This window comes from Taurulus bubalis (genome assembly GCF_910589615.1).
Source record: "Taurulus bubalis genome assembly, chromosome: 11".
NCBI classification, from domain to species: Eukaryota; Metazoa; Chordata; class Actinopteri; order Perciformes; family Cottidae; genus Taurulus; species Taurulus bubalis.
This window is the reverse complement of record NC_136599.1, coordinates 9,376,766-9,391,270: the sequence shown is the minus strand read 5'-3', so window position 1 is coordinate 9,391,270 and position 14,505 is coordinate 9,376,766. Positions and strand designations below refer to the sequence as shown.

At 40.2% G+C, this 14,505-nt stretch overlaps 4 protein-coding genes across 4 annotated transcripts; 1 reads left to right on the top strand and 3 right to left on the bottom strand.

The window, feature by feature from the left end:
• Positions 1-1,812: 1,812 nt before the first annotated feature.
• LOC306743547 (UDP-glucuronosyltransferase 2B20-like) lies at positions 1,813-4,165 on the top strand (the record flags this gene model as incomplete). The annotated part of the gene is made up of 1 exon (XM_079226069.1): positions 1,813-4,165. The coding sequence occupies one exon, from the start codon at positions 1,813-1,815 to the stop codon at positions 3,421-3,423; it is 1,611 nt and encodes a 536-aa protein (XP_079082195.1). The 3' UTR covers positions 3,424-4,165.
• A 2,622-nt stretch (positions 4,166-6,787) lies between these two features.
• On the bottom strand, positions 6,788-7,998 carry LOC306743551 (P2Y purinoceptor 1-like; the record flags this gene model as incomplete). The annotated part of the gene is made up of 1 exon (XM_079226074.1): positions 6,788-7,998. The coding sequence occupies one exon, from the start codon at positions 7,996-7,998 to the stop codon at positions 6,994-6,996; it is 1,005 nt and encodes a 334-aa protein (XP_079082200.1). The 3' UTR covers positions 6,788-6,993.
• Positions 7,999-9,999: 2,001 nt separating this feature from the next.
• LOC306743552 (P2Y purinoceptor 1-like) lies at positions 10,000-11,212 on the bottom strand (the record flags this gene model as incomplete). Its single annotated transcript, XM_079226075.1, has 1 exon — positions 10,000-11,212. One exon carries the CDS (start codon positions 11,210-11,212, stop codon positions 10,208-10,210), a length of 1,005 nt encoding a protein of 334 aa, XP_079082201.1. The 3' UTR covers positions 10,000-10,207.
• A 922-nt stretch (positions 11,213-12,134) lies between these two features.
• LOC306743959 (P2Y purinoceptor 1-like) lies at positions 12,135-13,139 on the bottom strand (the record flags this gene model as incomplete). Its single annotated transcript, XM_079226519.1, has 1 exon — positions 12,135-13,139. The coding sequence occupies one exon, from the start codon at positions 13,137-13,139 to the stop codon at positions 12,135-12,137; it is 1,005 nt and encodes a 334-aa protein (XP_079082645.1).
• Between the last annotated feature and the right edge of the window lie 1,366 nt (positions 13,140-14,505).

The window sequence follows — 14,505 nt, the reverse complement described above, 5'->3', positions numbered from 1 at the left end:
AGACCACTGATGCAAAGAAAAACATCACACACTAATTTTGGAGTCTTTTATGTGCCTTTTTACTTGTAAACCTCAGTCAAGTAGGGCATCTAAGCTAAGGTTTTGCTGTGTTGTGCATTTTGCAATGGTGTGTGGTTGTGACCTAAATTACAGTTTCTTATGAACTGATCATTTGCAGACAAACCATTCAGGTCAGATAAATCATGCATTTGATTTTGGATATGCATTTTTGTTTTTTGCTTTATCTCCTTATTTCAATATTTTACAGTTAAGATTTTGCAACAATACTTCATGCTTAGATAATACATGCATGCCTCTTTCATGCATCATAGGCAAAAGGACTTTGACTTGGTTAATTAGTGCTGAACATTACTTAACAGTTGCAGGAAAAAGAGAAAACATAACTGAGACACTGAACAAAGAGCAAACTGTAGCAGATGGTCATTGAGAAATACTGTAATGGTAAAGACTGAACATAACAAGCATATATTCCAAATCATTTTGTTTTACATTTTTTGAGATGCATTGGCAGAGCAAAAATCTGAAACATGGGCTTCATTAACCATTTGGACAAGCTCTTCGGGGCTTTTTTTTTCATTGTTGTTGTTTTGTTTTTTACAAACTGCCTATTTACTGGATAGTTTCCAGCATCAGCAGGACGCTATTTTAACGCCATCTTCTGTTTCAAATCAGCCCAAATCTTGCAAGGCAAGTTCTGAGAGAGTCAGACACTTGGGACTAATCTACGTCATGAAATAGAAGAATGTCAACGCCCTCCTCGCCTCTCCCAATCATTTTTAAGTTAATGCTACTGTGAGGCATTACAATCACAGCACAGCATAAATTTGTTCTCTGCCCCTTCTGTGTACCGGAAATGAAGCTCCCATGACTGAATCAATGTTAATGCCTGATTATCTGACGATAACAACGTGCTTTCCTACGCTCCGACAAGAAGGTGTAGAGGAAGCATTAAGGTGTTAATTTCACTCATTTAACGGCTGGCTAGTTAGCTGGCAGGTGCTAGCTTGCTAATTCCACCATGTTTTCATGCTAATGTTACACTGGTAACAGAAAAGCAGGTTGATGGCGGTAAATGTACCACATGCAGTGCCCCAAGCCTTATGGCTGCTTTCTAAAGCTACTGTAGCCGCCATGTTTGTTGACGCTGCGTCAAGGCTTTCGTCATACGGAAGTGGATGTGGTTTCCTCTCTCAGCCCCTTGCTTTTCTTTTCAAAACCTTATTAGTTATGTTATTAATGTCATCTAAAAAATATATATATATTTTTGGAACATTTATTTGCATATTGTGTCAAAGTAAAATAGAAAGAAGGAAACATGTGTCTACAGCATCCGCTATATATTCCCTCTACTTTTTATCTCTAGTGTAGTCTCCCTCAACTCGTGAGGAAAATAGTTGGCTCCTCTTTGGCTGGCTATGTTCACCAGCTAGTTGCTAGTTTGTGGTTTAGCCACAGTGCAGTAGTATACAGTTGGTTTATCAGAGTTTTGGAGTTGGTGTGAACTCTGTGTGGGTTCATCACTTGTCTTTCACATTACATGTATTAACTTTACCTATGCTACAGGTGTCTCACCTATTCTTTGAGATTCATGGTTAATAAATTATGTAACGACACAAGATTAGAGCGGTTTTTTTAACAGTTGTCAGCTGGCCAGAAACAACTCAAAATGAATGCTGATATTGCTCCATGTCTGTTGGAAGAATAAATGGTCACTTAACGTTAATGACAATGTTCATGATAGAATGAACTGCAAATATTTGTTCAGTAAAGTTTTGTGTCTCTTCTACAGTGATGGGGTCATATCCAGCGCTGGGATTCCTCCTGCTTTTTTCAGCTACTCTGTTCTCCAGCTGCGATGGTGGAAAAGTTCTGGTTTACCCTGTAGACGGGAGCCACTGGCTTAACATGAAAATCCTGGTGGAGGCACTTCATTCACAGGGCCATCACATCACGGTACTACGTTCCTCCACCAGCTGGTACGTCACCGAATCCTCACCCCATTACACCTCCATCACCATCATCCAGGAACAGGCCCAAAACCTGGAGAGCCAAGACTTCATGACGTCTTTCTTGAAGAAGTCCATAGAGATCCGTCGGAATAAAGGCACACTATGGGGATTTGTGGAATTTTATAGAAACCTTTTCAACATGATGGGGGAGAACCAGAAAGTTGTGGCAAAACTGGTCATCAGCATCTTTGAGAATAAGACACTAATTAAGGAGCTGAAGGAAACTGAATATGATCTTTTTCTGACTGACCCGGCATTTCCAGCCGGAGTGCTGTTGGCACATCATCTCCAGCTTCCCTTGGTTTTCAATGTGCGCTGGCTTTTCAATGGCGAGGCTCACTTCGCCATCGCTCCCTCTCCTCTTTCCTACGTCCCTCAGTTGTTTACTGACAACTCTGACAAGATGGACTTCTACCAAAGAATTGATAATATAATTCATCATAGTATATTGGTTTACATGTACTATTTTGTCTCAAATCCACCTTACCAGGCTGTGTGTGATCATTATTTTGGACCTGATGTCAGCGTCATGTCTCTCATACAGGGGGCTGATCTCTGGCTAATGCGGGTTGACTTCATATTTGAGTTTCCTCGTCCCAGCATGCCCAATGTTGTCTACATTGGAGGCTTCCAGGGTAAGCCCTCCAAGCCTCTATCATCAGATTTAGAGGAGTTTGTGCAGAGTTCTGGCGAACATGGTGTGGTTGTCATGACTCTGGGGACCCTGCTGAGCGACCTCGGCCCTGAGATATCGGAGATCATCGCCTCAGCATTTGCCAACCTCCCTCAGAAGGTCGTGTGGAGACATATTGGGAAAAGACCAAGCACTCTGGGAAACAACACCATGTTGGTTGAATGGCTGCCTCAAAACGATATACTAGGTCACCATAAAACCAAGGTATTTGTCACGCATGGGGGTACTAATGGAATTTACGAGGCCATTTACCATGGTGTCCCAGTTCTGGGCATTCCTCTCATCTTTGACCAGTATGACAACATGGTGCGTCTGAAGTCCCGTGGAGTAGCTGAGATTGTTGAAGTGACAACTTTGGCTGTTGAATCTTTGACAAGTGCCCTAAAGAATATTCTAGACCCAGAGAAGCCGTACAAACAGAACATGCTCAAACTGTCACACCTTCATCATGACAAACCAATGAAACCCAAAGACAGCGCCATTTTCTGGATGGAGTTCGTCATGAGGCACAAGGGCGCAGCGCATCTGCGTACAGAGTCATACAAGTTGCCATGGTATGCCTATCACAGTCTAGATGTGATGGCAGTCTTTGTAGCATTTGGTGTGCTGATCATCACATTAGTTTGGGTTTCCTGTAGATGTATCATGCAATGTTTGATACGGACCAAGAAGACCACATCCAAGTCCAAGAATGAATAGATAACCTCATGATGACGCAAGCTGGAGACTGTTGATAAGAGTGAGATGAAAAAAGATGTAATTTACAGTGGGACAGAATCTGTGGAATAACAACCGGAAGTAATATACATGAATATATTAGGGCTTGTGTTCTTATAGGGTCTTTCTGAGGTTGTTTAATTTGACAGCCATTACGTTACAGCAAGGTGGACGATCTGTTGGAGACAATGTGTAAAGCGATAAACAACACCAGTAAAATTGTGTGTACTTACGGCCGATCTGCTCCTACACATTATGACAGTGTGTGTCTGGCATATAAAAAGCAAGACAGACAGGCTAGGACAAAACAAGCAAGTCTCTTCTCCATTTTCTCCAGTGATGTCACCAGGCCTTAACGAAAAAGCACTCGAGGCTGCATGCAGCCGCATACACTCTCTCCTTATTGAAAAAAAAGACACTGGCGCTCAGAAAGAAATTGCTATATGGACACAGGCCCAAAATGGGAAAGTGTTAGAAATTCTAAATCTATAATAGCTTTTAAGTTTTCAAATTATTGGCACTATTCTCGCCTGAACTGTCTTTTTTTGCACCAAAAATCCAAACTAATAATTTTGTGATCTTTGCATATTTCACATAATGTATAGTGACTTAAGTGTGTCATTAATTTGTTTTCAAATTATATGCTGTTTTTTCCCTTTCTGGTCTCTAATAAGTGTGTATGTTGCAATGCCTGTGAAAAGACACACAAATAAAATGCGTAGGATTGGTGGCAATATCATCAATTTGTATCAATCGTCATTTGTAATTTGTGCAACAGGCACATCTGACAAGCTTACTGGAGTAGAGCTGAGAAGGACTATTCTCCTTTCCATGCAGGTAAACCAGAGGGAGCACTGTTCAGAGACACAAGGCCACGACTTATCTGACGAGCAATGTAGACACCATTTTACCACTCACAGCATATCCTCTGTTGAGATAGATCTCTTGACCATTGAAATCCTTGAATACAAGATAGAACAGAGAAGAGACAAATTAAAATGTGATTGTCAGCCACAATCACATGAGTCCAAGGTTGAGATAAAAAACATTGATGAACTTAAGGTTCTTCCATATCTGCTACAAAAGCATTATCTCCACCCATTAGCAACCAGACCAACGAAGAAGACTAAACAAGATGTGTTTCTCCGTCTCAGTCATCATTGCATTACATAATAGATGCTCGGATTTGTTTTGATTGGGGAAATGTAAATCGCCTTTTATTGTCATACATATACAGCCCAGAACAGAGTAAATTGTAGCCTCTGCATTGAACTATTCTAGCATATCAGGAGTAGCAGGCAACTACAATACAGCGCCCAGGGTACCTTGCATCAGGGCATCTTGGCAGAGCCCAGGAGGCAAACTACCTCTGCAGCTACCAGTCCACAGTCCACACTTGGTCTGTGCAGGGACTTGGACAAGCAACCATTTGGTTCCCCAAGGACTAAGCTACCGCCACATACGGACGGCAAAGTCATTTCGGGGATTCTTCTTTAACGGTGCTAAACAGAACATTTAAAACATATCTATTGCCTCAACGGCTCTCAACATGGCTCACAGGTAAAGGTGCTAACAGCAGTAACAGTAGGAAAAACAGCATCAGCACTAACCGAACTGATCATGTTCACCCGTGGGCGAACCAAAGAGTGTGCGCAATACTTCTGCAACACCGCTGTTGGTTGAGATGGCGGTTTCAGCTGTAACTGCCGAAAGAGAGCGATGCAGAGCGGCTATGAGCTTCCCAGTGTGGCACGTACACATGGACTATAAAGCTAGCTTGGCTATGTAGACCTTGGATATTTTTCTCAGAGGTTGATGATGTGTAACTCTTACTCTTTTCTTTGTGAACAGAGTGAAATAAAGTGTGAGTGGGTGCATGTCAGCATCAAGATTTTAGTTTAAATTTTGGCTGTTATAAGTCAACTCTTGATAAACCAAATCCAAGTCAATATGCAAGTCTGAGAAGGATGACCTTGTCCATGAAAAAGGACAAATATGAACATATTAAAACCAACAATGACCTGATCCTATTAAAAACGACTGTCAGTGTCACCAAAGCCTAATTAAAGATAGATAGATAGTCAGATACTGTATATTGTGGCAAACCAGGAGGAAAGGAGGAGCAGTCAGAGGGCAGGGGGCGGATCCCCAAGCTCAGGTTGGGGGAGGTGGTCGGGGGAATGCACTTCCCAGTGCAGGTGCTGCAGCCAATCGGCACATGGCATTGGACCCACCTGCAGCCCATCAGGTAATCAGAGGGAGTATATATTCTCAGAGCTGGGAGGAAGAAGAGGGAGGCCGGACAGGAGGCTAAGAGGAGCCCCTGAACCGCTGGAGAGGAGCCGCACGGACACGAGGTAAACCGTATACTAAACCGCTCTCTTCTGATCCGCCCTCACAGAGCAAAGGACGCTGCTTGTGAGACCGAAGACCCCAACCGGGAGGAATCTTTTGTTGAGTTTAACCCCATCCCCTTTCACCCCAAACCTATTTATTAAAGGACACTTTTTGTCTCCTATTTTATTGTTGAATCTTGCCTCCAAGTCCCCTGGGTTGCCACATTGTGTGTGTGTGTGTGTGTGTGTGTGTGTTACAATAAAATAGCAGTGCAGAACATATTCATTTAAGAAAATTCCTTAATAATAAAAATGTGTGTGTGTATATATATATATAGTGAATTAGAAGTATATACAGTGAAAGTGGTGCAAGGGTTATTGATGTTTCAACTAAAGGAGGATCTGGCCAGAGGTGATTTATTATAAAGTCTTATAGCAGTTGACAGGAATGTTCTCCTGTATCGGTCCTTGTTACAGCTGGAGCTGGATGAGTCTGTTGGAATATATATATATATTTATATATTTCCTCTGTGTTTTGGTGTTAAAACACAATGAACCTCAATGTTGCACTGGGTGAGTCAAAAACACCATCCTGCTGCTCCAAATACTCACTGGACCACCAAATGTGGATTAATCCACAGTTAAATATAGTCCCCAACAAATGCACCTTTTACTCTTTTTTTTTTAAAATGTTGATAGAAACTACAGCACCCAGCTTATTGAGGAAATTGTTTTAAAACAAAAAACATATTTGTGACTCTTGAAAAAGTTTGACAGAACAAACTGGCTTTGTGCCGAGTTTGTGGTGATTGAGGGAGCTGCAGCAGCAAACAGAGTTGGCATGAGTATCAGCAGAGTTATTGTGATATGAGTTGGATTATAATAGCCACAGTTGCACGAATATAGCTGGATGTTAAGCCACACAGCAGCAATGAGGCAATGACTGAAGCAAATTGTATAGTAATACGTGTGTGTATATAGTAATATAGAGAAATGTCGAGAGCTTGGGTTAATCTAAATTGGCTTTATTTGCAAAATGTTTAAATATGTTGTAACTTCAGATAAAAATATATATACATTACTGTCCAGCAAATAATTGTTCAGGCAAAAAAGCAACACATAAGAGAACAACTAACAATTGTATACACATTGTAGTCATTTCACACCACTAGTTGTGATGGACAGCTGCATACCGTTTGAGCTTAAAGAGTTAATGTTAACCTCTTAACTCTGGTTCAACTTCATCTTCAGTTTGTGCCACAGGCACACAGTCGGAGTTTGACAGATTCAAGCGGCTGAACATCTGACGAGTTTGCTGAAGTCGTCGTCTGAGCTGAGCAGGAATATCTTCCTTTCCATGGAGGTAAACCAGAGGGTTGAGAGCACTGTTCAGACACACAAGGCCACGACTTATCTGATGAGCAATGTAGACTCCATTAGACCACTGACTGCATCTCTTCTGTCCGGACAGAACTCTTGACCAGAGGTTGAGGTTCTTGAATACATGATAGGGGGCGTAACAAACAGAGAAGAGAAGAATCAAGATGCACAACAACTTCAAGCATCTCCGTTTCAGTACCTTGTCAGTGGTTTTTGTGCGGCAGAGAAAAACAATCACGTGTCCATAGCAACCCAGTGTGATGAGGAATGGAATACAAAACCCAGTGAATGTCCATCCAAGGCTGTATTTCAGATAATCCTTAACATAGATCCTGTGGGTGGTATCGTAGCATTTCCCAGTCCTGTTTCTAAATGTTTTGCTGTAGAACATGTCTGGAAGACTTTGAACGCTCACCAACAGCCAAACCATGACTGAGATCCACACAGAGTGGGTGACAGTTATTCTTCCTTTCACTCTCATTGGATGGACAATAGCCAGGTACCTGTACACACTGATACAGGTAAGGAACCCAATGCTGCCATATAAATTCAGGTTGAAGCAGAATCTTGTTATCTTGCAGAACACATCGCCAAAGATCCATTTACTCCCCATGAAGTAGTACACCACCAAAAATGGGATCGTGAGAAGATACAGAATATCTGCAAGTCCAAGGTTGAGAACAAAAACATTGACGTTCCCCAGTTTCTTCCAGTTCTGCAGCAGAGACTTCAATCCCCATGCATTTGCGACCAGACCAATGATGAAGACTAAGATGTAAACAGGAGGCAGAAATCTGCCTGTAAAGTTAAAGCTGACTTGTTGACAAAATGTGTTATTCATTGTCCTGCAGACAACAGCTAGTACACTTCCTGCCCTCGTGAAGTGTTAGATAGAATAGATATAAACGGAATGACTGCAGTGGTTCAGAGAAGACTTCCTCGTTTGTGCCACAGCCGCTTACATACCACATTCAAGTTTCTGCATGTGTCGGTATTCAGAAAAGTCATGGGTTGGGTTGGCTGGTTTGTCTAGTTTTTTTTTTTCCAAGTAACAACTTAGACTACAATTACAGGTTTAAATGTGCGTGTGTGGCCTCACGTGGAGATGTTCTTTCTTTTTCTCATGCCCTTACTGAAACCTTTTGCGAAAAGAAAAAAAAAACACTCAAAGCCCTTAAAGAAAAAAGACTCTCGCCTGCTGTGCCTTTTCTCTAGGTGGCTGCAAGCAGCCGCATATACTCTCTCCTCATTTAAAATAATTGAAAAGAAGTTGCTGGTGCTCAGAAAAAAAACGCTATATGGAATTGCGTCATTAACTAGTTTTCAAATCATATGCTTTTTTTTATTTTCATTATCATTAGTTTGTATGTTGCAATGCCTGTGAAAAGACACAAATATGAAATGCATAGGATTGGTGACAATATATCATCTGTAATTTGTGCCACAGGCACTTCTGGCAAGCTTGCTGGAGCTGATAGTGATCACCGGTGGGAAAAACAAAGGGTGGGCGCGATGCTTCTGCAACTCCACTGTTGGTTGAGATGGTGGTTTCAGCTGTAACTGACGAATGAGAGCGATGCAGAGCGGCTATGAGCTTCCCAGTGTGGCACGTGCACATGCACTATAAGACTAGCTGTTTTTTTTTCTTCAAAGGTTGATGATGACATGTAACTATTCTTCTTTTCTGTGTAAACAGAGTGAAGAAACTGTGTGAGTGGGTGCATGTCAGCATCAGGGTTTTAGTTTAAACATTCAACAGTAGTGTATATGGATATTCAGTAGCACTTTATAATAACTACACACTATTTAGCATTAGTAAAGCATGAGTAAACACTTATTTCATCATTTATAAAGCATTGTTCCAACATGAACACTCATAACTCATTAGTATGCAATTCATAAACAGTTTCATGATTGGGTTTTCATACTTTATAAATGATGGATTCCCCATTTGTAAATTAATTAATATATATTGCAAACCAATTATTAAGGACTTATAGATGTTGCACTAATGGTTAACATGTGCTTTATAAATGTGTTTTAATACTGCAATTCATGATTACTTTAGGTAGTTACTAGTCGTTAGTTAAGTATTAGTTAAGTATTTTGTGTGACCTCATCTAAAGTGAGGACTATCTATGCTTTACAACGCATTTATAAATTACATTGAAAGGCCAGCAGTGCCTCAAAGCTAACACAAGATTCAGTTATTTTCTCAACAGAAAAGGGAAATATAATAGATATATAATAAACATATACAAGTCAAGCTTATTAATCAAGAATAAAACATTTACAACTGTGATTATGAGTGGCATACTAATGAGTTACTAATGAGTGTTCATGTTGGAAGAATGCTTTATAAATTATGAATTAAGTGTTTTCTTATGCTTTACTAATGCTAAATAGTGTGTAGTTATTATAAAGTGCTACAGCATATTCTATTAAGTTTATTTTTCAGTCAAAGACACCATCCTGCTGCCCCAAATACTAGTAACGTTTTATAAAAACTAGCACCCAGCTTTTTGAGGACATTTTTTTTACAAATAACAAATATTTGGGACCTGTACTGAGTTTGCGGTGCTTGAGGGAGCTGCAGTAGCAAACAGAGTTGGCACAAGGTATCAGCAGAGTTATAGTGATAAGTGTTAGATTATAATAGCAACGGTTGGATGATGTTACAATCCATACAGCAGTGATTGAATCAATGATTGTGAAGCAAACTATATAGCACTAGAGACAATGCATGGTATTGGGCTTCCCCACCCCAAACGAGATGTGATCCATACCACTCCAGAAAACTGTTCTGAAAGAAAACAGAGATACAGCAAGAGCTGGAGTTTATCTGAATTACCATTTTTATTTGAGCAATTTGTAAACATGCAACTTAAGATTTAAAAAAAAGATGTAATAATGTACAGGAAAAAAATATTTTGAAAAGACCAAAAAGCAACACATAAGAGAACAACTAACAATTGTATACACATTGTAGTCATTTCACACCACTAGTTGTGATGGACAGCTGCATACCGTTTGAGCTTAAAGAGTTAATGTTAACCTCTTAACTCTGGTTCAACTTCATCTGCAGTTTGTGCCACAGGGAAACAGCCGGAGTTTGACGGATTCAAGCGGCTGAACATCTGACGAGCTTGCTGAAGTCGTCGTCTGAGCTGAGCAGGAATATCTTCCTTTCCATGGAGGTAAACCAGAGGGTTGAGAGCACTGTTCAGACACACAAGGCCACGACTTATCTGACGAGCAATGTAGACTCCATTAGACCACTGACTGCATATCTTCTGTCTGGACAGAACTCTTGCCCAGAGGTTGAGGTTCTTGAATATATGATGGGGGGCATAACAAACAGAGAAGAGAAGAATGCAGATGCACAACAACTTCAAGCATCTCCGTTTCAGTACCTCGTCAGTGGTTTTTGTGCGGCAGAGAAAAACAATCATGTGTCCATAGCAGCCCAGTGTGATGAGGAATGGGATACAAAACCCAGTGAGGGTCCATCCAAGGCTGTATTTCAGGTAATCCTCAACATAGATGTTACTGGTGGTGTCGTAGCATTTCCATGGCTTCTTTACAAATATTTTGCTGTAGAACATGTCTGGAAGACTTTGAACGCTCACCAACAGCCAAACCATGACTGAGATCCACACAGAGTGGGTGACAGTTATTCTTCCCATCACTCTCATTGGATGGACAATAGCCAGGTACCTGTACACACTGATGCAGGTAAGGAACCCAATGCTGCCATATAAATTAATGTTAAAGAAGAATCTTGTTATCTTGCAGAATACATCTCCAAATATCCATTTACTCCCCATGAAGTAGTACACCACCAAAAATGGGATCGTAAGCAGATACAGAATATCTGCAAGTCCAAGGTTGAGAACAAAAATATTGACGTTACCCAGTTTCTTCCAGTTCTGCAGCAGAGACTTCAATCCCCATCCATTAGCGACCAGACCAATTATGAAGACTAAGATGTAAACAGGAGGCAGAAATCTGCGTTTAAAGTCCGAGCTAACCTGTTGACAAAATGTGTCATTCATTGTCCTGCAGACAACAGCTGGTACAGTTCCTGCCCTCGTGAAGTGTTAGAGTAAATATAAACAGAATCCCTGTAGTGGTTCAGAGAAGACTTTCTCGTTTGTGCCACAGCCGCTTAAATACCACATTCAAGTTTCTGCATGTTTCGGTATTCAGGAAAAACATGGTTGGGTTGGCTGGTTTGTCTGTTTTTTTTTCAAATTGAAAATATAAAATGTCGGTTATCACAAGTTAGTACATGCTGAGCCCAATTAACAACTTAGACTACAAGTACAAGTGCATGTTTAAAAACACCATCCTGCAGCTCCAAATACTGGGTTTTTTTTTAATAAAAACTACATCACCCAGCTTTTTTAGGAAATTGTTTTTCAAATAAAACATTTGTGACCGTTTTTTTTTTTTCCAACAGTTTTAAAGAACAAATTGGCTTTGTGCCGAGTTTGTGGTTGTTGAGGGAGCTGCAGCAATAAACAGAGTTGGCACGAGTATCAGCAGAGTTATAGTGATACGAATTAGATTATTAAAGCCACAGCTGCATGAATATAGCCGGATGTTACAAGCTACATATCAGTGATTGAGGCAATGATTGTGAAGCAAACTATAAAGCACTAGAGACAATGCATGGTATTGGGCTTCCCCACCCCAAACGAGATATGATCCATACCACTCCAGAAAACTGTTCTGAAAGAAAACAAAGTTACGTTGAGAGCTGGGGTTTATCTAAATTGACTTTTTTATTAGCTACATTTATGTAACTTAAGATTTAAAAAAGTATATATACACATTACTGTCCAGTAAACATAATTGTTCAGGGGGAAAAGCAACACGTAAGATAACTACTAACAATTGTATACACATTGTAGTCATTTCACACCACTAGTTGTGATGGACAGCTGCATACCGTTTGAGCTTAAAGAGTTAATGTTAACCTCTTAACTCTGGTTCAACTTCATCTGCAGTTTGTGCCACAGGGAAACAGCCGGAGTTTGACGGATTCAAGCGGCTGAACATCTGACGAGCTTGCTGAAGTCGTCGTCTGAGCTGAGCAGGAATATCTTCCTTTCCATGGAGGTAAACCAGAGGGTTGAGAGCACTGTTCAGACACACAAGGCCACGACTTATCTGACGAGCAATGTAGACTCCATTAGACCACTGACTGCATCTCTTCTGTCCGGACAGAACTCTTGACCAGAGGTTGAGGTTCTTGAATATATGATGGGGGGCATAACAAACAGAGAAGAGAAGAATGCAGATGCACAACAACTTCAAGCATCTCCGTTTCAGTACCTCGTCAGTGGTTTTTGTGCGGCAGAGAAAAACAATCACGTGTCCATAGCAGCCCAGTGTGATGAGGAATGGGATACAAAACCCAGTGAGGGTCCATCCAAGGCTGTATTTCAGGTAATCCTCAACATAGATCTTGTGGGTGGTATCATAACATTTCCCAGTCCTGTTTCTAAATGTTTTGCTGTAGAACATGTCTGGAAGACTTTGAACGCTCACCAACAGCCAAACCATGACTGAGATCCACACAGAGTGGGTGACAGTTATTCTTCCTTTCACTCTCATTGGATGGACAATAGCCAGGTACCTGTACACACTGATACAGGTAAGGAACCCAATGCTCCCATATAAATTCAGGTTGAAGCAGAATCTTGTTATCTTGCAGAACACATCGCCAAAGATCCATTTACTCCCCATGAAGTAGTACACCACCAAAAATGGGATCGTGAGCAGATACAGAATATCTGCAAGTCCAAGGTTGAGAACAAAAACATTGACGTTACCCAGTTTCTTCCAGTTCTGCAGCAGAGACTTCAATCCCCATCCATTAGCGACCAGACCAATGATGAAGACTAAGATGTAAACAGGAGGCAGAAATCTGTGTTCGAAGTTGAAACTGACACGAGGACAGAAAGATCTATTCATTCTGTCTTCTGGAGAGAAGTTAGAACCAATCTTTTCTTCTGTGGATTGTCTGGCTTATAAGAAGTAAATGAAGCCGTGACCTAGTTTTTGTTCTCTGAAAAAGTCCTGCTTGAAACACTGCACATTTGAGATTACAATACAATCTATGTGCAACATCTCCACCTACGCATGCGTGCTTTGTGGTCACTTGAGAAGTGCTGCATAATAATCTCTACCGTATATCACAGTGGATAGGTCAACATGATCTGTCAAAGTGTAAAATGTTTTTCTTCCAATATGTCCCTTATGTACAGATATTACTTATGAATTAACAATTTAGGTGATGCAACTTCAACATTTACACAAATGACACGATAAGAGTCTCGCTCTAAAAGTAGAGTTCCTACTTCAGAGAGAGAAACAAAATCCACCCTTGTTGAACAATTAATACAGAAAATGGAGACTTACAGATTTAGTTAAATTATATTTTAATTGATCGAAATGTTGAATTTTTACATGGAGAAAACATTTTGACCTTCACAAATCAGAATTATTCTTAACATTGAAAATGAAATTTTTTTTTTTCAATAGTTTATGGCTCACCGATTCACAGAAATACAACTAATATCATTGATTAAAGCTCATTGACTATGCAAATTTAAAAGAAATAGATAAAATATGTGTATATACATATACACATAAAAAACAGTGCAGGAAAGTTTGGAAGCTGAAGACAATCTTGTGCAGGATTGTTTTTAAGTTTAGGGCTACTCTAAAACTAATTCTCATGGTCTAAAGAAGCAAACTGCAAAGACAAGTGTCTACAGCCACACTAGCTGCTCTGTGAGGCTGTAACGCTCATTATAAAGAAAAAACGCTTTATTATATAGATTAAGGTTTGAAGTATGTTTTTGATGCTTAGCAGTTGTGAAGCTATTGTAAAAATTGTCCAGATGGTGGTGTCAAGGTCAAGGGTTCGAGCTAACCTACAGTGGAGGAACTAAGTATTTGATCCCGTGCCGATTTTGTAAGTTTGCCCACTGACAAATAAATGAACGGTCTATAATGTTAATGGTAGGTGAGAGACCTACCATTTGTGTGGACTGGATGCCAAAACGGAGATCTGAAACTAGAAAGTGTGACACTCTTTACTGTCCCAATGACGTGTGTTGTCATGATTTCCATTAACAATTCCCATTTCCTTTTGAACTTGTCAAATGACCATGGCTAACAGTTCAAATGTATTTCTATGATTTCAACATTTTCCTTTTAAAGCTGTTTTGTTAATATTAGTTTTTACATTACTGAGATCACAACCTTTAAATGCTTTATAACGTACATTTTATTAAAGAAAAGTATACAAAGTTTATGCTGCACTAGCAGCAGT